General features: G+C 48.7%; 1 protein-coding gene across 1 annotated transcript; it reads left to right on the top strand.

The window, feature by feature from the left end:
* On the top strand, nucleotides 1-27,648 carry LOC143182112 (signal-induced proliferation-associated 1-like protein 2). The gene is made up of 14 exons (XM_076382885.1): nucleotides 1-105; nucleotides 21,848-22,022; nucleotides 22,110-22,580; nucleotides 22,666-22,914; nucleotides 22,988-23,386; nucleotides 23,501-23,712; nucleotides 23,915-24,156; nucleotides 24,230-24,336; nucleotides 24,410-24,644; nucleotides 24,736-25,110; nucleotides 25,195-25,461; nucleotides 25,565-27,046; nucleotides 27,127-27,321; nucleotides 27,444-27,648. The coding sequence occupies exons 2-14, from the start codon at nucleotides 21,857-21,859 to the stop codon at nucleotides 27,646-27,648; spliced, it is 4,605 nt and encodes a 1,534-aa protein (XP_076239000.1). The 5' UTR covers nucleotides 1-105; nucleotides 21,848-21,856.
* Nucleotides 27,649-27,782: the final 134 nt, after the last annotated feature.

The raw sequence follows: 27,782 nt of genomic DNA, 5'->3' as shown, positions 1-27,782 counted from the left end.
TGCTGCCAGAGGGAACCGGAAGCCGCTATATTGGAGAGGAAGCGGGAAAGCGGCGTGCCGCTCTTCTGTGTACCGCGGCAGAGGCGATCGTCGCAGCCAGAAAATGTGAGTCGCACTTGAACCAATTTATCTACCGTATCTCGAGTCGAACGACTTTCTCGTTATTCCTGTAAACCGATCGAATCGCGCATCTGTAGGACGATTGAGGACGGGTCGTGTGAAAGGTGAATTACGCGCGATCACGTAATAACGTTACTATATTTAACTCAATTCAATTTATTCGTTTCGTTGCTTTAGGTACAATACTCCCACGTTAGTTAATGTGCCTGGGTTCTGACACACGATCGTTAAGGGACTTTGTTTTCACTGGAATTCTATTCTTCTCTTGAACTAATTTGTCCTACCGCGAAGGCTGATTCATATTCCATAAGAAAGGTAGCTTAACGTCCACGAATACCGATAGGTGAAGGTCACCAGTGTCCACTGGACACTGTAACCCGAGAGAACTCATGTCCCTGCAACATTCACGGTACCGATTTCCTAGTAATCAGCTTACGATCGTCTTTGTATCGCCGTACTTCCTCTCTCCAGTCGGGCAGACCGTCGTAGGAAACGTTCAAGGCGAATTATATACACCGAACCCTTTTCGTGTCTCCCTTTCGAGTTGTTGTGTTTACAGCAGCCGATCGTTCTTCTACCGAGTCTGTCGCTATTAAACGAGACTCGTTTCAGGCCTCCTTAGGATTTCCTGCGGACGTACTTTTTACAATTCGCTGCGGGTAAAAGAAGCGGGACTCGTGATTGATTTTCTAAGGGAATCGGTCACGATTCGAGTCTTTTGATCCTTCACAAGGCTATCTGCGCGATAACTCCGTCTCCCTCGAGCCGAAAGTAGTAGTTTGATCATAAATCATCTTCGATACGCTCGAGAACCTGTCGATAGTACCTTATTTTATGCTTACTGTTCTTTGAACCAAGAGAAAATCGAGCCACCGTTTACAGCTTTCTCCTGCAGCGATAATTAGAAATTCGCGATTACGATTGAGAGCAGTTTTCGATAAACCGCGTGTCTCTACAGTCTACGTGACTCTCTGAATGGTCGAACCCCTCCCAGTTCGAGGGGAAATTCTCTATGTGCCAGCTCTGTCCTGCGAAAGTAGCAAGGGAAAAAGGGCCAGCGTAGCTCGAAAGAGGCGTCGAGGAATTTGTGTATCCGAGAACGGTCGTTACAGGGAGAGAGAAGCCTTTGTGCCTCTTCGCGTACAATGTTATTGTATTCCCAGCACGTATAGGCAATGGGAGTTCGTTATTACGCCTACTTCCGGTGGTTGGATGGTCGCGCGGACTCGAGTCTCGGCTCTAACTCGCTGCACGAACGTTCAGAGTACATTTCTCTCAAGGATCTTGAATTAAAGCAAATTTCAAGGGGAACGAAACATGCATTTGGAATGGCTGGAAATAGAAGCACGAAGTTTGGGGATTTTTTTCAGAAACAACTCGCGTTTCGTAACTCGATTGAAAGGATGGAAAGCGCGCAGGGAGATCGGTCGAACGACGCGACGTTCAGAAGCAGCGATACTCGAGCCGATACTCGAACATACCGTATAAGAACGGGCAGCCCTGGCTGGAATTTTCGAACAGCTGCAGGCGCATACCTAAGCGATACCCGGCCAACCCCAGGTCTACAGAAACGCCGCTCGTAAACTCGGCCAGGATTCGCTCGCCTCGATTTGGTTTGGCTTGACTCAGCACGACAAACGTCCCCTGAACGCGCCTCAAATAAAGTTTGCCATCCGTCATATTTCACTTACTGACCATTCACCGTGTCTCCTGCTTCCACTCTAGTCTTTAGTGGTACAACTAAAGACTAGAAACTTTTAATTCAGGGGTTAGAAAGTAGAGGCTTTGCACTTTAAAATGAGACCAGGCTGACTCTCGTACGATTTGTTTTCACAAAGTTACAGGTTCTCAAAGATTAGAAATTTTTTTCGATCTCTCGAAAAATGTGGCATTCCGAAGGTGGATGTACAAGTTTCATTCAGACTGTGGTAACTCGGCAAAAAAAAATCGTAGATCAATTTTTCAGGTCTCATTGGAAAGAGGAGGCTTCAGGCTTGTAACCTGTTGCAGAATATGATCCGAAAAAAATTTATTCAGATCCCGAGAGTAGCTTGAATTGGGCAAAGATTTCAGGAGAAACCGCTCTCTCTTTACGGACTTGCAGCTGAGCAGGAAAATTTTTCTGGGAAAAATCAGTTCAAGGGCTAAAAAGTAGAGACTTTACCCTTTAAAATGAGACCAGGCTGACTCTCGCACGATTTTTTTTCGCAAAGTTACAGGCTCACAAAGATTAGCAATTTTTTTCGATCCCTCGAAGAATAGGGCACTCCGATGACGGAGACACACTTTTCATTCAGACTGCGATAACTTGGCGAAAAAAAATCGTAGATCAATTTTTCAGGTCTCATTGGAAAGAAGAGGCTTCAGGCTCGTAACCTATTGCAGAATATGACCCGAAAAAAATTTATTCAGATCCCGAGAGTAGCTTGAAGTGGGCAAAGATTTCAGGAGAAACCGCTCTCTCTGTACGGACTTGCAGCTGAGCAGGAAAATTTTTCTGGGAAAAATCAGTTCAAGGGCTAAAAAGTAGAGACTTTACCCTTCAAAATGAGACCAGGCTGACTGTCGCACAATTTTTTTTCGCAAAGTTACAGGCTCTCAAAGATTAGCAATTTTTTTCAATCCCTCGAAGAATAGGGCACTCCGATGACGGAGACACACTTTTCATTCAGACTGCGATAACTTGGCGAAAAAAAATCGTAGATCAATTTTTCAGGTCTCATTAGAAAGAGGAGGCTTCAGGCTCGTAACCTATTGCAGAATATGACCCGAGAAAAATTTATTCAGATCCCGAGAGTAGCTTTAAGTGGGCAAAGATTTCAGGAGATACCGCTCTCTCTTTATGGACTTGCAGCTGAGCAGGAAAATTTTTCTGGGAAAAAACAGTTCAAGGGCTAAAAGGTAGAGACTTTACCCTTCAAAATGAGACCAGGCTGACTCTCGCACGATTTTTTTTCGCAAAGTTACAGGACTTCAAAGCTCTGCAATTTTTTAGTCGAAAATTAGTGATTCATTTGATTCATCAGTGAAGAATCCATTTGAGTGCTATCGTCATAGATGCACGTTCACCAACAGGGACAGAACTAAACGTCGAGCACTGTCACCGTTAGGAAGTTGAGCTCTTGCGCCATGAAGTGCTCGCGGGCGCATATACGAGCGTGTTCGAGGAAAGGAGAACAACCGAGACCCCTTCGTTGTCGCGAGATGAATTTGTCTGGAGTCTCCACTCGTCCTCGAACCCTCTCGACCCTCTTTCTTTTCGAGGCTCACCCGCGCGACATCAGTTCCGTTTAACGCGATGCTACGCATATTAAAAAAGATCCACTTGTCAGCAACTCAGCAGATAGGGAGAGGGGAATAATCGAAGATGCCTCTCGAAACGGTATAGAAAGGTTTCGGAGGGCGAAAAGGAACAATGTAAAAGTATCCATGGGATTTTTTATAGCTTGAGTAGGTCATTTGTGGCAGGCTTATCGAAAAGCAAGGGATAGCTGGTGCAAAAAAGATCAGTGACGTATTTTGTTTCCTGGATAAATGGAATTATTTAGTTTTATAGAATAAAACAACTTCATCTGAGCCTCATATCTGTTTATCTGTAATTAACGAAGAAGAAATTACTAGATAAAAGCATTGGAGGCTAGATTAGCTCTTTTATTCATCGCGTTTCAGTGATTCTCTTCAGGAAGCACAATACCGATCGACTAGACTGTTTCCTGCGGCGATAACCCTTCCCCGTGGCACGGAATTATTAGGAGGCGTCGCGTACTGTCGGGATAGCAGGATACAGGTTCTTTAAATGCGTCCAAAGGCAATTAATTAGAGCCGGATGCGTTGATTGACCTCTGGGTACATTCGTCAGGGTCCCGACATCGGGGATTGGCCCTTTCGTTTCAACTTTCGCGTTTACTCTGTCATCATGGTTGAACGGAGGAGTGTGACAACAGCTTTTCAATCGGGAAACGCGACATAATTGTTTATGGTACGAAAATAAATTGCTCGCCTTTCGCGTTATCAAAGGTTTATAAATAATCTGCTCCTTTTCGCAACCCTTCACTTTTTGACCCGTTTCGAGGGAATAAAAAAGTGTAACCTAGATAGACAGATATTAAAATAGAAGACGCAGTGATGGACGAGGGATTTATTTTTTATTTATTTAATCAGCGAAAAGATTTTTTTACGATATTGCTTTCCCGCTGGGGTCGATTCGATGATAATGCCCGAGAAGCGAAGGGTGACCAATTTTTGAAGGATCCTTCGGCAGGAGCGTCCCTTTTCTTCGAAGCGGCATTGTACGTCGATAGACCACGGTAGGAGCCATCCCGCATTCTCTGCTCTTTGCATTGTTTATGCGTGAATGGTCGGAGCACAAAGCGCGCAATACGAGCGCCTTCCCCCGTATCCCACCTAGGAAGTCGAACCGCCAAGAATGCGGCGATGTGTCGCAGATGCTAGGGTGAAAAGCGCTTTAGGGTGCGTATTTTAATTTGAGGGCGAGTCTCGAGACGCGTCTTCCGTGTTTAAGAGAAAGACATTCCAAGGCTAGCAGCGGAGTCAGAAGAACCCCTATTCAAATGAAATCTTTTCCTTTCATCGGCGTTAAAACTTTCTTCATTTTTGGACTGGTCGTGCAAAGTTTGTACTATCTGGCTGAAGTATTTCCCGAGGCAGCGAATATACTGTTACAGCGTATCCTGTGGGCTAACTGTAAAAACATCCATCTCGATACCCGACGTTTAACCGCGGGCAAAGTTATCAGCGGCGCGACGAGCGTAGAGGAGCGTCACATGGTGCAAGGGACCCCTTGCTGGGAACGTGGCTCGGCACAAACGCGAGTGCAGCTAATTCCGAAACCTAGCGTGAAATCCGATTGACCGGCTTCCAGGAACAGCACTCAGGCGGTACGTGAACCATAATCGCGACGGTTGTACTCGCTGGTCCACTTTGGAGAGGATTGAGGTTGTCCCTCGCTATCTGCTCACAGCGAGGCACTGCAAATGGGGCTCGAAATGGGGATTTCGTATCGCTAATTGTACGAGCTGGATTTCACCGTGCAATTTCTTCGTCTTTCGTAAAAGATCGTTTCGCGATCGCATCCATGGACGCGCTCGCGGATAAGTTGCATTTCTCGCGTGGTAGCTCGTTACGAAAGTAACAGTGGAAACGTCCAACTTGCGCTTTTACGGAGACGCGAGCGTAAACGAACGAATTAAAAGTCGCTCGTTGACGGTGGGTCGAGCAAGATTCGTGCAAGATTCGTCCAAGATTCGTGCAACGCAAAATTGAGGCAGTAATGCAGGTGTCTCTTTTTTTCGTGTAAATCCGAGACGCCTATCGGTAAATTGACTCGGTGTTCCACTCAGCTCGGTCGGAGCATCCTCCTTCGGTGACCTCGTCTTTCGAGCTGGGAAGACTGGGTTGCGACCAGGAGAGCCGTATTAGGTCAGTAGCATTCGGGTGTTCGCCCTCTGAGGAAAGGAGAATAATAATAAGAGGAATTCAGCCCTCTCTTTCCTCGTTATCCTCGTTTCTCTCGGTTGGGTTAGGCTTGCCCAGAGTGACTCTCCGAAGTAACGGCATCTTGGGCCCTCCTCTTCCTCCTCGCTGCCTCCTCGCTGCCTCCTCGAGCTCCTTTCCCCGTACTCTTCGTCGTCGGCTTCGTCCGCGCAACTTCGCCTCCGAATACTCTGAACGTTTGCGTTCACCGACAAGATACTCCTCCTCTTCGCCTCTATACAGTCTCAGGGACGCTTGTATATAGCAACACAAACCCCTGCCCGCGTGCAGGCGCACTCACACTCGCCTATTCACGCTAGTCTACGTTACACGAAAGAACGTGGCTGCGGATGCACTCAAGATTCTGCCGCGAATCGAGCGTAAAGTTTGCGATATGCAAGGTGTAGAACAGCAGACACGCGAAGTTAGATCGAAGCTTCTCATTGCAGCCTACAATCTGCTCAGAAATGGCAAGTTGCCTTGACCGAAGCTGTGCATCGTGGCTCGTTTATCCTGTCGAAGCGATCTCAATCCTCGAGTCGAAACGACGAAGTCGTAGGAATGACACGAATCAGGTTGATTCTGGTTCGCGTCCCGGTTGGCTTTTCTGGGTCACGATGCGTTATTCCTCGACCGTTCTACAATCTGCAAGCTGTTTTTTCCCCCCTGTGCATCTTACAATCGTGCCACGTTAATCGATTCCACGAACATCCCGTGCGTCGGTCCTTCGACGATCGAACGAACGTCGAAAGGCTTTTCTATATGCGTCGAGCCACCATAGACGCGACATGCATTGAAAACACGGGTCGGGTGGATGGAATTAGAAATTGTCCGTAGGTTGGGAACAGACTGCCTCCTTCTATCTACGATAGAGCACACGAAAGGGATCGAGAGGCGAAAAAGCCTGGCTCGGTTATTCGGCCAGTCGACTCGGTGAATAGTCGTGCGTCCGCTTTGTTACATTTCGGCTACTCCTTTCGGACGAACGTACACCTGCGCGCACTCCAGAGCCACGCTCGAACCTTTCGAAACGGAGCCGCATTATACAGCCGGCTGTGCGTGTTTTTCACCACGTTTCAGCGGCCACGCTCGCTAGCCTCAGTTACACAGCCATTGTGTCCCTGCGTATAGAGCTTTCGCAGGCATTATCACCGACGAGTCGACTGCGAAACTCTGCTCGAATCGCTAGCATGTTGGCGACCTTTCTCCGCGTCTGCTCCAGACGAGTGCACGCAAGCCTGGTCGCTTACGGAAATCCTGGAGCCCCTCTGAAAAACGCTAATCAGATTTGGGGTGAGAACCTCGTGGTATTAAGCAAAATACACGCGCCGCGTTTGCGTGGAGGCTTTCACTGGCGGTAGATAAATAAGAGGTAACGGGCGCAGAGACGCTCGAGTCACGACAGATCCTCGTCTGATGCAATTGCGCATCTGCGCCGAACCGTGCGACTGTCGCCTCGGCGAAATGTTACGCTCGGCTAAATGAAGCATTTCCGCGGGGCCGAAACCGAGCGACGCGGCATATGGACTCGACGAACGCAGCGGAGGATGCACGCGACGAAGGAAACTCAACGAAACGGTGCTGTTCGGAGCTAGAGAAATTGTCAGTGGATCTGAATGGCTCCGCAGAAAAATACATAAAGATGACACCCACGCGTTTCCCTTATTGTCTGAATTGCTCACACCTATTACTACTTTTTGCAGCGAATTGAGCACTCCTCTTGCCTCTGTGCCGTCCACTGACAAGACTTTCCTCAGCGACGTTACTCTCAGCTCGTAATTTTCGTTCCCGCTTTCACCGAGTCGACAGAAAACGCTGCAGAGAAATATGAATGAACGTTTTCGCGGTACCGCTTATCGATACCGAACTATACCCCCCACCTCTTATCTGGGTCGCTTATCTCGCGATTAATACCGAGCAACCGTGACTCGATGTTTGTTCGGCCTCGTGATTCTCGATCGCTATCTCTTACGGAATTACTCGTAGGAAAGAGAGCAGCGTATTGCCGTTTCATTGAAAAGGGGCTCTCTCGCCGCGAGATTGTTTCGTTGGCGGAAAACAGCAAACGTAACCTGGTATAGATGGTCGCGATCGCGTAGAAACTAGGAAACTGTGCGAGTTACGAGGGTGTACCAGGAAGTCGGGCCTGGTAGATTCCGAAACTGCGCTCCGCGATACAAATTGCACCGCGAAATAGCCGATGTTATACGATCTTTATTGCGTCGAGTGCCGGACACGAATCGTTACGTCGAACCTTTGGTCGTTCCAGCGGTGCTCAGGAAGATCGTAACGAGCCGATAACGAAGCGGCCGAGCCGCCACCGGAACGCCTATGAATAAGTCGTTTTCCTTGCGTAACGCATCCTCGGACACGCCGCAATCCTTTTTCTCCGTTTTCCGCGATCCACTTTGCGAAGCTTCTTCGGAGAACCGACAGTTTAGGAATTTACCAGGGGCACGGATATCGAATGCTTCTCGACATCTGTGATCCCTGGTCCGTTCTTCCTGTGCTTTGCTTTTTTGCGAAGCCTCTCGGATTTATTACCACACCAGAGTGATTACGCTCCCATGACCCGTGGGATCGTAGCTCCTGACAATTTCAAATCTTTTCCCGAAGATGATGAAGGGTGGCGATACGGGACTCGGAAGCACGCGGAGCGATAATACTTTTGCCTGGAAGAAAAATCGAATCGAGTGGATACGCTGTCGATTAAGCGAGGGTTGGCTGGGATAGGCGGGCAGAGGGTCGCGGGAGGGGGAGGACTTCCGGTGCTCAGGGCCGTAGCTCGCCCTCAGCGCTCTTTCTCGGCTCCCTTTCTCCGGCCAGCACAAAGGATTCCTCGATCGTCTCGAGAAACAAGGAGGGCACGACCTTCTCGCGGCAAGAGTCTGTCGCTGAACGGGACGAGAAGAATCTTCCTGCCAGATGACGCGTCCGCTCCACCAGACAAGGAAGGAGTCTTTTCGGATCGTCGCGCTTTGTTCCTTCTCATTTCTAATTTTCTACGATCTCGAGCCTTGTTGCCAGTGCCTCGCGATCCGCTTCTCTCGCTCTCCGTGCTTTTTTCTAAGCAAGAGAAAAGTAGCACCGAATCGGACACGTTAATCGTCACGTTCGAGCGATTTCTTGCGATTTCTTGCGATTTCTTGCGATTTCTTGCGATTTCTTGCGATCGACGACTCTCTTCGCAGAGTATATTGCAAACGTGAGAAATGCCGAAGATGGGACTTTTTCTAGCCTATTCTCAGTGGAAAAACGTAACCGATTTCTGTCTCGTAAGTTTCCCATCGGGGCTTCAAACGGAACGATCATAAATTATAGTCAATGAGAAATACGTCCGTTAGCAGCAACGGTTGGTGTGGCATTACTCGTAATTAAAGGCCGAGAAGTGGAAGAAGTGAGTCAGTGTGTTGCAACGTTTGATTGCCGCTGCTTGGCTTACGCCAGAACCAATCAAGTGGGCTCGACTACCACTCGCTCGCGATGCTTAAGCCTTTCGGTGTTTACTCGATTTAGTCTCGGCTTCTACGATACAACGAAGTCCCCTCGCGTTTCTCGGAAGTACGCGCATCGGCGGTGGCCAGCTCCCGATTTTGCTGACGGTGAAGAAAAAAGAAACGCTTGACAAGGTCCGTCAATCACGAGAGACAGAGTCAGCGCGATGCTCTGTCTGGCTTCGTCTCGTGGAACCGGTTTTTTCTCCTGTTCTTCCGCAAAGTGGAGAAAAAGCAGGCTCAGCTTTTTCTAGTCGAGTCGTAGAAAGAAGCAGAGCGCAACTATAGCAAGAGAAAGAGAGACAGAGTATCACGCTCGATTCGTCGTTCATGAATGAGAGTTCGTCACGTAAAGGTCCTCGCGTGTATTGTTTCTCGCTGACTTTCCATTCCTCGCTCGAATGAATCGGTCTCCGAAACGCGACCGCATCGCGAAGTGTGGTCCCGAGCCACGAGACTACGAGCTCATTCTATATCGAGGCTTCTGCATAATGTGAGTCGTTTCCTGACATCGCGTGCGAATTTGTCAGCGAAGCGTCACACGAGACGCAAGCAGTGGCTCGTAGTTCCCGGAGGAAAGCTTCCGTGCCGACATCCACTCGTCGAAGTCTCCGGCCAGCGTTAACCTTCACCCCCTTTATCTCCCCAGTCTACGACATTGTCGAAGAAGTGGCAGTCGCTGCAGCATTGTATTCAAATATCTCTCTGACGCCGTCACGTTTGGATGGAGAAAAAGAATGAAAGAAACAGGTGGGAGGAATTGATACATCCTAGTATGTAATATCTAATCTGTCGAGCTGTTTGCTTTTCTCCCACAGGACGAAAGAGGCGCAAGCATAGCGCAGTAGGCCACTATTAGGCCAGCGGGCAATTGAATAACGCTGTAGCATCGATTCGAATTGGAAAGGAAAAGAGGGATCAGGGCATCGGCGTGACGAGTTCCGTTTATTTTCCCCTGGATTTAATCGCATCCGTTGTCCAGTGTTTCCTGTCGCCACGGGCGTCGCGTTTCTCTCGCGCTCCACATGCTGGAAGAACGTTAGCGAGCGATAGTCAAACGACTACGTGTGCCATCGTCCTTCGTTCCATTTGCCAGCGCTCATTCATTAACGCTATCGTCCTTTCATCGCGCCGCGACTAATCTTATCGACGCTCCTCGCCGTTAAACTAGTTCTCGCGAAAATATACCGACCGCCTGCCTGCGTGTCAGCCTCGCGAGCTCCTTAGAAACGAGACGGGTTTTCTACGCGAGCTGTCTGCTTGGGCGCGGGACGATATCGCAACGCGAGTATTTTTCTCCTCTTTTTACGGGTAATTCCATGTAAAAAACGATGGTACAACGAAATGAGGGTAACGACCGACCGGCTGTGTTCACGAGCGAGTAACACACGCCGTGTGGTGGGCTCGTTGCGTGGACGGCTGCCAACTTCGCCTCACGATGCTCAATTCCATCGCGGAGGGTCAACGATCGAACTCGTTGCATTTCGTTGCAACGAAGAAATCGGTCGAAGCTGACCGATTGGAGCAGATAGCCATCTGCCTCGTGCTCGCCATCCCACGTGCTAGGAAGCCTTTGAAACGACGAGTACCTCTGAGAATTAGGAACTGTGGACGAATCATTGTTTAACCCGAAGCTCGAAAGGAGGGACAGAGTCGAAAGGTCGAGAGGATCGCGACGGGTGCATAAGTAAGCGAGTCTCACGGTGTCGACACACGCGATAATGTACTCAGTTGTCTGGCTTTGTTTTGTAACCCTAAACCGATGGAAGGCGTATCGAAACTCAGTCGATTGAAGCGCGCTCACTGCCGTGTGAAGCGCAGGCGTCTCCATGGGACTAAGGGCACGGACGAGTTGGGCAGCGATAAGGATTCGAGGAATGCGCGTGCATCGGAAGGCGCGAGGGCGGGGGGCGGGGGGCGGGGGCGCGAAACCGTTCAGATCGCGGTAACAGTTGTTCCGGACAGCAGCGATACCGTAAGCAGAGGGGTCGCATGCTTTACGAGGCCTTGTACGAACAGCATCCGTACACCTTGTAAGAATATTATCCGCGGGGATTTCGGCATCGCCGAAAGCAAGGACTCGCCGCGGTGTCCGTGTACTCGAGCGTATTTATAGTTCGACCGTTAAAAACCGTATATCCGAGTCGCGGCGGTGGCCGTTCTCAACAGGGCCGTACCATGGGACCGGTCTCTTAATCTCCTCTCGAAATAAACGCCCTCCGTGCTGCTGCGCCCGCCGCTGCGCCCGCCGCTGCGCCACGTTCAACATATGATTTTTGCGTGGAGGAAATACGGGACAGATTTAGACACCTTGGGCCACGAGGAGAGCTGGTCGTAGCTAAGAAAGATGGATAACCTTTGAGATCCTTATCGAATTTCATTGATAAAAAGCTTCCTCGGTGCTATCGGCGAATTGAACTGCAAAACCTGCGAAGGACTGCCTCTGGTCAGACTGAAAATCATGGCGGGAATTATACGTGGCGAATTGGGACACGCTGCATGATGCGATCCGCGAAATAGGTTGTAAATTTAACACGCTAGGCGCGTGGAACAAATGTGCCTACCAAATAGCCGCGTAATTGTTCGTTTTAAATCAACGGGAAAACGCTGGCGGGCGGACGTGGCCGATTGCGCGGAGGCTGCAGATGGATCCGACCAAAAACAATCGGAAAGGGAACGAGCAGAGCAGGGGAAACAAAAGAGACGAGGTTGAAATTGAAATCGAGAGAGCAGGGGGCGACATATGCTAAGACCGTCTGTGCAGAGGGGGAAAAGGGAGCACGCGTCAAAGATCGCTTCGATCGATACGAGAGTTCTATCACACGCGTCCATCAGCGTCGATCAATGGCTGTGCCAATTCTCCCTGCGATTGTTATTTATTACTATTTTGTGGGTCATGGCATCTGTAGCTGAATCTGTCGTCGCGCCAGCTTTTTCTAATTGAAATCGTATCCGTTTAGAGCCACCGCTTTCATATAGAGGCACTGCGTAAGCGTTACCGAGATGTAGAGTGCTCAGTGAGATAAGCAAGATCCAGATAAAAGATAACGCGAATCCCGGAGTACCTCTTCCAAACACCGGTTCGATAACGCAACCGTGTGCTATAGCGTAACCGAGAAATGTCCTCGATTATAGTTGCCCGTAAATTTTTCTGATGCTTCGTACAGTTAAACAGAGCCTTTCTCTGAGAAATAATAATACGGAATACTTTGTATTTTCTACGTGTCTTTATGAAAATCTTAGCGAACCAAAAACATATTTCATTCTGTCTCAATAATATTTTACGAGTTAGAGTCCACTGCGCGCTTCGACTCCACTTCTTCTCACAGTACTAAAATAAATATCTCCCACAGACTGGCTACTTGCAAACTCCATGTGTACTCTCGTCGAGCGGAAGAAGTTCAAATCGAGTAGGATCTTTCTGACTAATCTTTCCCGATAATCTGTCTCAATTTGTTTTCGTGAAACCTGTCGCTATTTGCGCAGGGATTTATCTCGGTCGATATTTTGGCTGGCCAAGACCGTGTCACCCTGTTACGCCGACGGATTTGAACCGCGAGGAGATAGGAGAGAAAGCATAAGACGCTCTTTGTCCGTTATCTTTCCTAGTGGTTTGTTTCTTTTCGCCTCGCCATAACCGCGTAACAGTTCTCGCTCGTAAATGTCGCCAACAGAGCCTTTAACCTCGGACAATCGTTCCAAAAGAGAGCCTTTGGTCCCCAGGAAACAGCTTCCCCAGACCGTGAAAGCAGCGATTTCTCGAATCGACCTTCGAGTAATTAGGTGGTAAGTTTGAAGAAATCGCGACGCCCACGCCTCGAAACGCAAAGAAGACCACGCGCCTGATAAGGGTAAGCAGAGAAAATCTCGTATCTGGTGCTTAACATTGACTCGCTAATTATTTTTAGTCGATCAATTACTTCAGCTGCGCTTCTCCCCCTTTTCGCGTTCGCGTACGAAGCAAAAGGAAGTCGTTGACCCGATACGTCAGTCTTGCGTAACAAACGCTTTACACACGTGACTCGTAAGCTAATCGTATCTACGCACGCTGGGACAAAGGGGAAGAGACGCAGTGTCTTTAAACTCATCCAAGTCGATAGAATAAAAGTGCATCGGTATTTGATCGCTGATCTCATTTCCCCTACGATTCACGCGAAAGTATAGTTGTGAATATTTTCCCTCCACAGATCTCTATATTTTACCGTGAATGAGGTCGTTGTGCAAGTAAGATTCGATCAATTTTACGGGGACAGTCGGACGATTCAGCGAGAATCCGTGACCGAGGGTGGAACGTCTCGTACCATTGGCAAATATTCAATAGCATGCCCGATAAGCTGCCATTGCGTTCGGTAGACATTATTTGTCGTCCGTGGGCATCGTCTAAGCCTTTCTAGCTTACGTTGGTCACGATTCCTTTGGAAAACTAAAACTTCGTCGAACACCTTTCCCTTAATGGCGAGAAATCGAACAATGACTCGCACACAGAGAATAAGCTAAACGTACGACACACGAATCGTTGCGTGCACACGTTCCACCGCAGAGGAACATCCGCCAGCTTCAAGTATTTTCTTCGAGGATTTCTCACAGTTTCTTCAGACGCACTTAGGAAACTGCTGTCCATTTATCTCAGCTTTCCATCGGGCGAGCCATGAAAAAAGTGCCGGAATAGAGTGCCTAGATAGGATTGTAACAGCAGCTACAGGAATGTGTATCTATTTTGATCAGAGTGCAATGCACGCAACGAGATCTCCTGAAATTTGTCATCGATCGTCAGCTTCTACAAAACGCAGAGTCGCAAAATTTGCCGCGCATTTCTTCGAGATCAGGATCGATAGAGAGGAAGGAAAAGAGGGGAGCTCCTCTACCATATCCCTGCCGTTTCCTCCGTGAGTCGAAACGTGTCTGTACACGCTTGTACACGACTCGAACCCATTCGCGATTCTGCTATTGTTAACGTAGATATTCTCTTGTTCGGCGGCCAGTCGAGTGACAGACTCCGTGAGAAACGGTCGCAAAGTTGTGTTCAGCGACGTGTCGATGTCGATTAAAGTGGTGAATTATTTTTTGGATATGGTGATGCGCCTCACGCCGTCTCCAAGGAAAAAGAAGGAAGCAAGTCCATGGAAAACGACGAAAGTTAGGAATACCTCGTGGAGAAACACCCCTGAGAAAATGGAAAATACTGGAGCTTTGAAGTCTCGTGAAAATTGTCTGCAGGTAGATCCATACTCGATTTCAGAAAATCATAAACGACATAAAAAACAGGACAAGCGATTTTCTTGAAGCTCTTGCTACTTGTGGTAATTTCTGAATGGAACCAGCTAAATAGATTAAATTCCTCGATCATCTGGCGCGTTTTTTAAAGCCAACGCGAGGCGCGAGGGTGGCTCACTCGAATGCGATGCTGGTGACGAAGTTGGGGGGACGCGTTACGTAAGAAAAGAAATACCAACGAAGCTAGGAGGGAGATTCGGGGGAAAGGCCGGTCGGACGCGATGCACCGGTGCCCTCAGGATGACTCACGGGTAGAAAAGGAAGAGTCTCGATGGTTGGGCTCCTCGGTCGGCGGGTTGCCTCGATCCTTCTAACCCGCCAGACCAGGCCCCCGCATTCCTTCCCAATTGTCCCAATTTGAGAGAATACATTCCTGAAAGCTTGGCGTCGCGCGTCGAGAGGGACCGCGGGAGGAATTTCCTGCTCGTAATAGTCTGTGAACTCGAATCCATCGGTACGTCGAATCTATCGTCGATCCTGAAGAGGGATCTATCGCGGTCGAAGAGATAGCGGTCCCAAAAAGTGAATGAAATATGGTCGAGAAGAGGGCGCGCTCCCGCGGCCTGCATCGCGATATCAAGATGGCTGGTTATAAATTGGCTGCTCGCGAAGCTACCGAGACGACGCTTATCGCCGGTAATAATATTGCCGATAGAATTTATCTCCTCGCGACTACCTTGTAATACCGTGGCGCCAATATTTCGTTCTCGCACCGCGTGAGACGCGCCTTTTCCCTCGACTTAACGATCCTCCGGCCTGCTTGCGAATTTACAGCAACATGTGGCTACCATGCGCACGGTAGCCGACCCTCTCTCGCCTCTTTCCGTTTCTCCCTTATGGGCTGGCTCCCCCTGCAGAGAAGCTCGGCTCGGTTTAGCCGCGCAAAAACCTCTGGCGCGCTTGGAGTCCACGCGAAACGACGGACCTCCTTCGCGAATGCTAATAAGAAGAGTTTCGCGAACGCCACCCGACACCTACGATCTCCCATCTATGCGAGCTTTCCAATGAGCCTCGTCATTCTCCTTTTCTCCCGGTCTTTCACGGAGAAAACATTTTTCAAATGCGTAACAGTATTTCTTTGGACCTCCTCAAAGATGTATTCTGGACCACGGTGAGAGTGAATGGTGATTTAAAACGGTGTAGCAGTCGTATCGGTATTTTGGGATTTAGGTATCACTTTCTGATCTCCATTTCTGTAAACCATTTGTTGCGCTCGGCTAATTACGCTTACAATTAGATAAGACTTCTACTCCATAAATGTGGCTTTCACTGATTATTAGGATAATAAAGTCGGTAGGAGAGAAAGGGATAGGAAATCGTACATTCGGAAACTATCACGATTGATTGTTTGGCTTTCGTCGACGCTTCAGACTTATCAACGCGAGAAGCTCGCTCCGTAATGCACTTGGTCGATAAAGGGAGGCTGAACCGCATTCGTCATTAACCATCACGTTATCCGGTTTTTTCGCTGGCGCGAGTCTTTTACAGCTTTAATCGTTCCTCTCCCTTGTTCCCTCGCCTCGACTAAGTTCCCGTTCGATTCACAAATGGACGTGGACCAGAGAAATCGCGTTATCCCCGATAATTCGTTATCGTAATGGGCAATGCGTAGCGACTCTCGCGCGAACAGTGACAGCGGATGACGCATGGATTGGCTTTCAAGGATGCGTAACAATTAAACTCGTTCCACCTACCTCTGGTCGTCTTTCTTGCCTTTAAGAAAGTTCTTGGCGTACGGTGAAGCTTGACGAGAATCGAGGTTCTCAGAGTCGTGGACGCAAGCAACCGCCGCACAATTATTCACGTTCCCGATTGCAAATCGCCGCGAAGAAACCGCGATGCCTTTCCACGCGTTGTCCAGGAAACAATTAACAACTATTCGTTCCCATGCGCCTCCGCGCTAATCTCAACGCTGGATCCCCCAAGGGACCAAGGAACACCGACCGCCTACCTTACCTACGATAATTCACGCTCGAGAAGTCTCGACATTACGTATTCGCACTTTTCGGTATTCTTAGGAAGTCGTAAAAGAGTATCGATACTGGAATTCGCTTATTCCAGATTCACGCGAGGGCAGTTTCTTCAGAATGCACTCTTTCTGATTCGTAAAGGTCGATGAAACGAATAGGGGGTATATGCACTAACAGTCAATATTAGCAATCGTCAGTCCTTTAGAATTAATTCGAAATAGTGAATACCCTGTTAGTTACAGGTAATTCCAGTTCCTACGAGCTGAAGTTTGAAGCGGAGTAACATTTAAAATTTAATATCCGGGGCAATAGTAACGGAGCATTTCCATGCGTGCAGAGAGAACGGAAAAGCGCGGAGGGCGTGCAGTTTGCGCAAGCCGTGTAACTTTCTTTTAGTCAATGAATACGCGCAATTAAAAAAAATAATTACTCGTTTCGTTGCATAGAAGGCGACGTGGTTGCATCGTGGCTGCAATCAACGGACGGAAACCGGTAGAAAGAGTAGTGTTTTACCACGGTAATGATGCTCGATAGTAGTACGATCTGCGTCGGGGCAACCTCGTTTACGATCCCAGAAAGGGGCGAAATAATATTCTATCTAGCGTAGCTTTATATGGCTGACGCCTTTACGCTCGAGGGATCCGTGAAAAATGCGCGATGCCCTCCCCCGCATCGCGCTAGAAAACCCATTTAATGGTAAGCGCGATAAAAAATAGGAATTGTTCGCCAGGTTCCCAGAGAAGACTCGGAAAATATTGCGGAGCGCTATTACATATGCCTATCTCCTTGATCCCGCGATACGATTTCTCTCGTTAGTCTAGGCATACCTCAGTTAACCTCGAGAGCAAAAAGAAAAGTTAAATCGATCGTGAATAAAGTTATGACCTCAGAGTTTTCAGAATGGTCCCGTCGAATTCGTCTTTGATTCGGAGGGTCTCAGAATTTTTCAAGCTGGTACCTTTGTTGCGTTGAGGGAAAAGAAAAGTCGAGCGATCGCGCAGAAAAGAAACGTTCGTTAGCGGGCACGGAATAAGTGGTCGTCCACGTTGCGTCGGCAAGAGGAATGCGAGAAAGAAGAGGACGGGGAAAGAATCGACGCGTTCTCTGCGCTGCGCACAACGGCTTTGCGATACGCTCGCGTAGATCGCGTCAAGAATGCAAAGGCATTTACATAACTAGTTCGGATGATCGCCGCCCGTTCCGAGCAGGACGTATACGGATCTACGGATCTAGGTGTATGCTCGTGAAATGATGGGCTATGGACGAACGATCTAGACAAATACGCGTCACGATGTTTATCGCTGTGCAATACCTTCCAATTCAGTTAGGAATCGATCTCTGTTGCTGAAGAGATCATCGAGAGCAAAACCTAGCGTAGATTCAATCGGAAGCTAAAGATTGCTTTACTGTACTTTGTGCTTTCCTCGATGAAACATCTGATTGCCCCGATTTCGTTATCTCTGACAGTTTCCTGATGTTATCGTTTCTCTATATAACAGCGCAGCAATACCACTCGATCCTTATCGCGGGGAAACGTAATTTATCGGATAAAAATGTTGTTCTGCCATTACTGTTACGCCACGCTGTCAAGATTGCTCCATGAGAGGTTCTATTGCGAAAAGTAGGACCGACGAAATGTGTATGCATAAAAAGAACGCAGGCTGCAGGAGAGCTCGTGGCGACCTGCATACTCGACTGTATCGCGAACAGGCCATCCGTGAAACTTATCGAAGCAAATATCCGACCGACAGTGGATACACAAACGCCGCCGCGATTTCATGCCAGTGTTCACGTGAATAGTGTTCACGTAATACGCAAGGTGTCTCGCAGACGTTTCGAAATGCAGTGTCTTCGCTCGTGACTCGACTAATTCTTGCCCAGGAAGCGATGGATGACGACTTCTTTCGCCTATGGGTGGCGACGTTTTACTTTCATAGGAACACGTACGCGAATACGTCTAGAGATGGATGCGATGATACAACCGGAGAAGCGATGGTTCTGCGGTTGCACGCACCTTGAGCGTTCCCACAAGACACGCACACGGAAAAGTCGTCGTACAAGTTCGGTACCTACGACTCCAGCTACGACTGACTCTTCGACGACACGCTCGCTGATCGTCGAGGATGAGAGAACCCGATACATTGGACACCAAAGAATGTTCGCGAGAGACTGTTGCTCTCTGCTGCATGCTCCGTCTTCCCATCGTTGGCCGATTCTCGTCGCGATCCTCCAGGAAAATATTTTCTACCGACGTTGCCTTACGTATTCGCTGTAGCATTTTCCAAGGCCTACGAGATTCGAGTGTTCTTACGTCATAGAGGAACGCTAAAGTTGTTCAGGCTTCGAGACGCGGAAGCATTCGGGAGATGCAGAGACGATGTTTCATCACGCAAAGCCCTACCGCGGTTGCTTATCCACACTGAGAGCTTCTTGATGGTTCCCTTATCTTCTCGAAGAAGCATCGCGTGTAACTTCGGTTGTTGACTTCGTGCAACTCGGTCGTTGGAGCACGTTCATTGGAAACAGCTGAGTTACTTCATTCAGCGTTTACAATCGTTAAATAAGTTCGACTGGACCGTGGAGACGTTATTGGAGCGTAGAATCAAAAATAAAGAAGTAGTTCTTGATAAATCCCTGGGGAGGGAAATAAGAGCACTGGCATCGTCTTCAAACATGCCTGACTTCCGGTGGCAGCTGTAGTACGGCTGACCGGATTTCAGACTCGTTTCTCTCCTACCTGTCTCAATCCTGTTATCGTTCGCGGGGATGGCAGGTAAATATGCGATCGGAGCGAGCATGAGCTGCACCTAGCATCCCGATATCGAGGCATTCCTATCTCTTCCAAGCCAACTTTTCTTTCGCGAAACTTGCGATATCGATCACTTTCATTTCAGATGTTGAAAAATTTCACTGATAGTCCATAGAAAACTGTAGGAACTCGGGCAGGCAGTAAAGGATTATTCAAATTTCGATGACGAGAACGAACACGGACGTCTCAATGAAGGAGCACGCATTTTAATTGGATTCGCTAATTAGCCCGGATTTCCTGTGCGCGAATTACTCGCGAGTCATCACGCGAATGGTTTGTACGCGCGCAAGGACGCAAACCGTTATTAGAAAAAAATACAAGGAACAGCTGATGAACAATGACGCCAGAAGAAAGCTAGTGTAAAGCTCGATCGCATTTTCTCTATCGGAGCAGCGCGATACGGGACTCTCTCATGACCTGCATCATCGTTTCTCGCAATTTTACTTGCGTTGTGCAATCTAAAGCAAATCTGCAGGGACGCAGGTGTCGCGCACGTAACCGAACGCTTGAAAAAAGGAAACACGTTCACGGCCAGCGGAAACTGTAGAGGCGTCTGCAAATCCTTGGGAATATTATTTTTCGCGAACTTGATCGTTTCCACGTCGCGATTTCACGATAAGCTCTTCGTCGTTATCGATAGGACTCAGCTGGCAATAGGATTTTAAAGATTAAATTATTCCTTTCATCGTAGACACTAGCACGTCATCGCTAACCCGTCCTTGGGAAACGACGAGCGATGAGTCAACGCGTGTTTCGCTTTTAACTCTTTCGTTATCGCAACCGGTGTTCATCTTCTCGAGTTTCGACGAATGCGACACGGCTCTGCTGAGCATAGCGCATATACAGTTTACAAAAAATGATCTTAACCAACCTCTTGGAAATTTAAATATTTAAAAGCAGTCTCTATAAAAAATGCACTTGTCCCGATCGTAACCCTCTTGTGAGAACTTTCACACGGTGCAATCTTGCGCAGAAAAAGCGAGGCGGAGGTGCGTGCGCGGTCGAGTTCGTAACGCGAGGGCGTAAGGGGAACGCAAGCCGAAGGAATGCAATTAGCGATTATTCGCGTTGCCATGATTATAATAACGCGATTCCCGCTGCATCAGCGCAATCAGGTACGCGGCGAATGTGTCGCCTTCAGACCTAGCCTAGATGATTGTTCAGTGATATTGCGTTTTGCTCTCGCATAATGAGGCTCCGCGCCGAGCGCTTGTCTCACCCAGGAGATATGGTCCACGGAAGCGAATACAAGCGGCAAAGTGACGCGAAGAACGCGAGGAATGCAGCCTGGGTCCTCGCCGATTTGACCGCGCTCGCTCGTGCCAAATACCTTCGAGCTCCAATCCTTTTGCTCGTCCATCGTCGTTATTCCACGCACGACAGCGCCGAAAATTCGCCGAAAATTCGCCGAAAATTCGCCGAAAATTCGCCGAAAATTCGCCAAACATTCGAGATCACTTCTGCCTCGTTGCTCGAATGCGCCGACGATTCCTCGACTCGCGAGACGGGACGACGAATCGGCGCGAGTTGAATCATCGCGTCCCACCGCGATGCTATGACGTGGAGGGACAGCAGCAATTAATCGTGGCTTCGATTGCTCGATCGTGTGCGTACGGCACCGATACCGGTTCCGAGTTAACAATGGAATCGCCCATTCACCGAGCACATTTGGAGAATCGAGCAACGGTACAGGATTAAAGGCCGATTCACGGTTTGCCGCGGTTCATTGCTTCCGCGTGGTCTTGCGCAACGCTGTGTGTAATGACCAGCGTGAAGCTGAGACGTTTCATGCTTTACGACCCGATTGCTATTTCTTAAGGCTTTTAGATACGAGCTGTGTTTTCTTGTGAAGCTTAGTGACGCTCCGATTCCGACGTGGATTGTTTTAATTGATCAATTAGATGAGAGGGGAAAAGCGAGGATAGCGATTGTTTCCTATTGATATTGACGCATCAGAGAGTGGAGTCGTGACGAATTGTTGGTGTGAGAGGAGCTTAAATCGCGCACGGTCAATCGGAACAGGCAGGTGCATAGCGTGTGTCCCGTTTTCTTCGTACTGACGAGAGTACGCGCACGTCTGCACGCGTATCGCGTTTCAGGCAACAATAAACGCTTCGTGCTCCGTGAGCTGGATCTCGAACGGAGTTAATTAACGTACCCCACCCCTGGCTCTCTTCTCACGCGCGCGGTTCTTTCGAAAGAAGCTGCTCTGGACGCAAGCCAAGCTATAATGGCTTCCTTTGGTCGTGAACAGACTTTTCGGCAAATTTTTACGCGCTTTCTGTAATTGTCGCGACTATTCCGCAATTAAAAGCTGATTTGATTAAAAAGGGGAAGAAGCCGAGGGAAAAGTAGCGAACGCGACACCACTTGGCCCGACGAATGAACTCGTCACGCGGACCAAACCCTCGGGACACGCTCCAGATGAGTGGGCGTGCATTCGCGCGGACTGTGTACGCGCAACTGGGAAGGGCTGGGCGATTCTAATTAGCCGCCCTACTTTGCTCTTGTTTAGAGGCACTTAAGTTTATTCCTACTTAAGCCGCGGCACGACAAACCATTCCTGCCTCTTTTAAATACCACGTAAGCGTCGCTACGCTACCGAATAGAGTCTCCCAGTGCAATTGCAAACTGAGAATTTCTCTTTTTTTACGAGGAAGTTTAACGATCCACCGTGTTCTCGACAGAATGAAGAGATGATCGCGAGCCTACCGATACACGGCGGCAGCGGAGGGCCGAGCAGCCGCGTGGGTCGTGGATTGGCCCTTCACAGGTCCAACTCCAGCTTGGAACTTCCGCACAGTCCGGATCCTACCTCTCGGGTGCCAGAAACACCTCTCAGAAGAGAGTATGGCTCACACGGTAGGTCGAAAACTGTTAATTAAATGGAAAGACAATTTTACAGGCTTGGTCCCCTTTTAGATAAACTGAATAAGATGATTTTTGTAGGAAGCATCGACGTAGTGGCTCAGTCAGCGACTGTCGGTGAGAACTTGTTTGCGATGCTCCAAGACTTGAGGCCGTCGTCGGATCAACGGAATTCGGTCGGCGTGGATTACCTCAGGCGCGTTCCAGACGGACAGACGGTCGACGCGGACGAAGTCTGTGGTCCGACCGGTGGCTCGAGTCCCAAGCTGCGACTGAAATTAAATAGATTGTGGGGCGCGAAAGCGCCGCGAGCGATGGAGGAAAGCTGCAGCAGCCCGGTCGTTTCAGCTGACGTCGAGGAGAGACACAGACGACGGGCGTTCGCTCACTACGACTGCCAGTCGCTCACGGCGAACCTTGGCTATGCTGCGAAATTAAGGGGCATTCTGCTCGCGAGAAGAAGGAATACCGCGACTGGGGCCTCGGCCGCGAGCTCCTTCAGGGCGTCCACCCCCGACGAGACGCCCGAAGAAGACGTCGGCGACGGAAAAGGTACTACTTTCTACCTTAGGAAATACTCTCTTCACCTGCAGAACTGACTTAGTCAAAAATACGATTTCGTTGATATTTCTTACAGGCAACGATCTCCTAGAATCGTGTCCGTTTTTCCGAAACGAGATCGGTGGCGAAGGAGAGCGAGAAGTTAGTCTGACTCGATGCTCCCAAGGCAATGGGGTCCATAGACCGTCTTTATCGTATGGTGTCGCGGTTCTGGAGCCAGCACCTGGAGAAACATTATGGAGGCATACTTGCCCATTACAGAAACGACCGATGCCCATCGAGAGCGTCGACGAGGGCGCGCATTATTACAGGAGATACTTCTTCGGTAAGCTGAGAGCTATTTTTTTAGAGAAACGCTCTTGCGTTCGTGAAGATGATAGAGAAGTGAACCTTTCCAGGTCGGGAGCACCAGAACTGGTTCGGTATGGACGAGCAACTAGGCCCAGTCGCTATCAGCATTCGAAAGGATGTTAATCAGTATAGAATAATCGTTCGCACGTCGGAGCTGCTGACTCTCCGTGGCTCAGTTCCGGAAGATGCCCTCGGAATAAGGCCACAAGGCAACCGACTGCCGACCAGGGAACTTTTGGAGTTGGTGGCACCAGAAGTACAACTTGGCTGCCTCAGGCTGGGCACTCCTGCCGCCGAGGAAGCTCTGGCTAGGTTGGATGAGCAAGGACTGTCTAATAGGTACAAAGTTGGCGTCCTCTACTGCAGATCTGGTCAGAGGACAGAAGAGGAAATGTATAACAACCAGCACGCTGGTCCAGCTTTTCTAGAGTTTCTCGACAACATCGGTAAGCACTCTGGGATCAACCAAAGTAGGGGAAAGAGACTTAGAATGACAAGTAAATTCGCGCCGAGATTCTTTACTTTCACGTTGCTCAAGATAATTGTGCGTTTCACGATAGGCCAAAGAATAAGACTGCGGGGATTCGAAGGTTACAAGGCTGGTCTGGATACGAGAACCGACTCGACAGGTACACACGTAGTTGCAGCGACGCACCGAGGAGCGGAAGTAACGTTTCACGTGTCGACGATGCTACCCTTTACGCCGAATAACAGGCAACAGCTGCTCAGGAAGAGGCACATCGGAAACGACATAGTCACGATAGTTTTCCAGGTAAGGAAAGACAATAGAGTTCACGATAATTTGCGCTCGACCGAGATTACTTCCCGTCTCTTAACCGAGATCCAAGGCCTGAGAGCCACACTCCCGCGAACCGTGACGTTTCGCTTTCTTTCGTGCATGAAAAACAGGATAGGCGCGTTAAAGAGACCTACTTAATCCCTCGTTGAAATATGTTTGCTTGCGCGATCCCTAGGAGCCTGGAGCGCTACCGTTCAGTCCACGAAGGATACGCTCGCAATTTCAACACGTGTTCATCGTGGTTAGAGCCATCAATCCCTGTTCCGATAATACTCAGTATAGCGTAGCCGTGTCCAGAAGCAAGGAAGTGCCTATTTTTGGACCTCCCGTTCCGCCAGGCGCCACGTTCACCAAGGGAAAAGCTTTTGCCGATTTTATCTTAGCGAAGGTGATCAACGCTGAAAACGCGGCGCATAGGTAATGAATTCACAGAGGAATAAATACATAGACCCTATATTTTTATACATACGTGGACCATTTGTGTTCATAGGTCAGAAAAATTCGCTACGATGGCGACGAGAACGAGGCAAGAATATTTAAAAGATCTTGCAACAAATTACTCTTCCACTACAGTAGTCGATACTGGGCAGAAATTTTGTAAGTTCTTAACTTTAATCGACCGAGAAATCTTCTGTCTTGGAAGTTTACGAATGCTTTCCTTTCGAAATAGCGATGCTGTCGTTCAGTAGCAAAAAGAAGACCGCAGTGAGACCAAAACTGTCCTGCGATGCGTCTCAACGAGGCGCGATATGCTGGCAAGTGATACTCGAGGACAGCAACCAGAGCACGGACTGTTACCTAGGAATAAGCATAGACACCATCGTTCTTATTGAGGAACATTCCAGGCAGATAGTTTTCGTTACACCGTGCGTGAGCGTGCTCGGCTGGCACGCCCAGACGAACAGGTATTTCGGCCTTCGATCGACAGTTTGCGCGGTAAAATTACAAAGTGCTTTGTAAGTACAACCTTCGACGCCTTAATTCATTTCGTTCTAGTCTGAGACTGTACTATCATCAAGGGGAGTGTATTACTATTCACGTGCGTGGCGATTACGGAGAAAGGGACGAATTAATGGAAATCGTGGCTAGACTGCGAGCAGTAACTCAAGGAGCGCCAGCCACGGAACTTTCTTTGAAAAGAAACAGTTTGGGACAGTTGGGTTTCCATGTGCAGCCAGACGGAGTAGTAACGCAGGTGGAAAGCATGGGACTTTCTTGGCAAGCGGGGTTAAGACAAGGTTCTCGACTCGTCGAAATTTGCAAGGTAGCTGTGTCCACTTTGAGCCACGATCAGATGGTTGATCTGCTGAAAACGAGCGCTCAAGTAACTGTTACCGTGATACCACCCAACAACGATGGGAATCCTAGGAGGTAAGCTGATTACTAGAAATTGGGAATTTTGAGGAACCTCTAGGCTTTTTAATGACAAGTTATTTTTTCTCTGTCGTAATGCAGAGGTTGCACGCTACAAAACTGCCAGTATTTGTCAAACAACTACGAGGGGGACTACGAAAACGTAACCAGTCCCGATAACACGCCCTCTCAGCAAACAGCTATGTCCCATCAAAGAAGATACGAGCGATCCTTCAGTCCACCGAGGTCGAGCAATAGCTCTGGCTATGGAACTGGATCTAGCTCTAGGTCGTTCAACGATCCTCGCTTTCCCATGGAAGGCACGATGACTAGCAGTAGCAGCGGACATAGCAGCACCGATGATCGCTGGTAAGAAAACAATTCCGAGATCAGTTCCGCAAATTAGCACCGTGCAATCGTTTCTTCGTTGAACACAATATCCGAATGGCTCAAGCGAAATCTTCTCGCGCAGGTACGAGCTTCTGGAACCACAAGATCAAGACGGTAGTCATCGAACCGACGGGACACCGCCACCGCCTCTGCCAGCCAGACAAAATTACCAAGTAATCAATCCGAAGTGTTCTCAGAAAAAGGAGAAGGAATCCCACTATGCTAGTACCAAACAATTTTCGGAGAATTTGAAGCATCATGGGATGGATCATTACGCGAAGGAACCAAATTACGTGTCTGCAAAGTCGCTTCAAGATAGTGTAAGACACGAGAATTATCAGAGGCAGCTGGACAACGCTCACAGAAATCAAGATCACGTTTCCTCGAACTACGTGAAACTTCAGAAAGAAAAATACGAGATGAAACAGGAGAGTCTGTACGCGTCGCAGAGGGAACTGCACAAAAATGACATGCACCATGTTGGTCACCAGAAGCTCAGTACATCGAACTCTCTACCATTGGCACAGAACGCAACTTATAGTCTTCCAAAGTCGAGTAGCAACAGCAACCTTGGTAGGTACAACGAGTACGAGCAATCCAAGTGTGAATATGAAGGGAAGCCTGACAGAAGCTCGAAATATGAAATGCAAGACGAAAAGATGATAGACAGGACGCCGAATAAGTACGAGCAAGAGGTACGAGTTCATGAAAAGAGGACAATGGGCTATGAGTATCCTGAAGAGGTGTACGAGAGGAGAAACAGCAAGTACGATATGGATATCGCGAAGTATGAGATCGAGTGTCAGCACAATGCAAACGAAAGGAACAATACCAATGGCAACGAGCAAAATCGAGAATCGATTAGGTACGATTTACCACACGATTTTAAAGTAGGCGAAAAGGTGACGTGCCTAAAGACGACTATAAGCGAAAGACCGGTTCCTCATAAGATAAACGTCGAGTACCGACAGACGAAAGATTTTACCGCCAGCCTTCCACCAGAAGTGAGAATCCCCGACGTGAATTGTCCCGAAGGAACGACCTTGCCCAGTGAGGATGAGTTGTCGAATGGTTCTGGAAGCGTATCCCCCAGACTGAGAAGAGCCAATAAGCATCGTGCGGGGAATTTAACTCCTTCCAGTGGTAGCTCCAGAAATCAGAGTCCCAGACCGAAACCAGGGGTTCGAAATTCTCATAGGAATTCCGCGAATCTGACGTCCAGCACGCTTCAAGAAGATCTGATGAAACTGATCAATCCAGATTACATCGCGGATGATGGGCAGATAACAAATAATAATGTACCAGTGAACGCGTTGATTACTAATCAGAACGCGAACAAGATCAACAACAATATGCTCGAGATCCAGAACCGGTGTAGATCCAGAGAAAATTTATGCGGTACCAGTGCGAATACATTGAGCGTTTTGCCATCGAATGGACAGGAAAACGGGAACAATGGATCGGAAGTGATCCTCACGATGGCCAGGCCAGCCACGGTGATTTCCAATGCGAGCACCGCGTCCAGTCCCGCGCCAAGTGAAAATAAATTATCCAAGGAAGAGAGGTAATGTCGACAGCATTTTGAAGAGTCCATAGGCCTCGTACAGCATGTCGTGTAATTTTCGTGTACGTTCCTATGTGCAGATTGTCGCCTCGCGTTACCAAACCTCCCCACTCGATTTCCAAAGTATCGAGCAACCTGACGTCGATTAAAGACGCAAAGAATCACAACGATACGGACGTAGACTGCTGGCAAAACCATCATATGGATTCTAGATTGAAGCAACATCCTCAAGACTGGCCTGACGAAAGACTCATCGAGGGATGCAATCCCATGACGTAAGTTCAGCTGCGGGGTATACCACGTTTACGCGTATCAAGATCTTCTTGGGATCCTCGGACACTTTGGGATGGTATTCTTTTTGTATCTGCCATGGTAAATAATTTTCTATGACTTTCAGAAATTCTGTGTCGGATTTGCAAACCCATCTGTCTACTCTCGAGTTGAGGGTGGCCAGGGAAACGCGGCGGAGGTTGTCTCTAGAGGACGAGGTGCGCCGCTTGCGAGACGAAAATCGTCGCTTGCAAGATGAGAGTCACGCAGCTGCGCAACAACTTCGCCGCTTTACCGAATGGTTCTTTCAAACTATAGATCACCAGCAATGATGGTAACCAGTTGGTTGATTTCACGTTCTATCGGTCGATAGCGCGTATTTTCTTCGTGGCGGTCGTGTTCAGTCGAATGATCGCTTTGTAAGAGCAGTATTAGTTTCGCGTTTCCTCCGAACATCGTCTACGTA

The sequence above is a fragment of the Calliopsis andreniformis genome, chromosome 8 (genome assembly GCF_051401765.1).
Source record: "Calliopsis andreniformis isolate RMS-2024a chromosome 8, iyCalAndr_principal, whole genome shotgun sequence".
NCBI classification, from domain to species: Eukaryota; Metazoa; Arthropoda; class Insecta; order Hymenoptera; family Andrenidae; genus Calliopsis; species Calliopsis andreniformis.
This window is presented reverse-complemented; position numbering and strand designations above follow the sequence as displayed.

Excerpts from the sequence above, each read along its gene's own strand:
- LOC143182112 (XM_076382885.1), top strand. The coding sequence starts at position 21,857 with ATGATCGCGAGCCTACCGATACACGGCGGCAGCGGAGGGCCGAGCAGC. Across the intron at positions 22,915-22,987 it reads TTACAGGAGATACTTCTTCG|GTCGGGAGCACCAGAACTGG; the intron begins GTAAGCTGAGAG and ends GAACCTTTCCAG. Across the intron at positions 24,337-24,409 it reads CGATACTGGGCAGAAATTTT|CGATGCTGTCGTTCAGTAGC; the intron begins GTAAGTTCTTAA and ends CTTTCGAAATAG.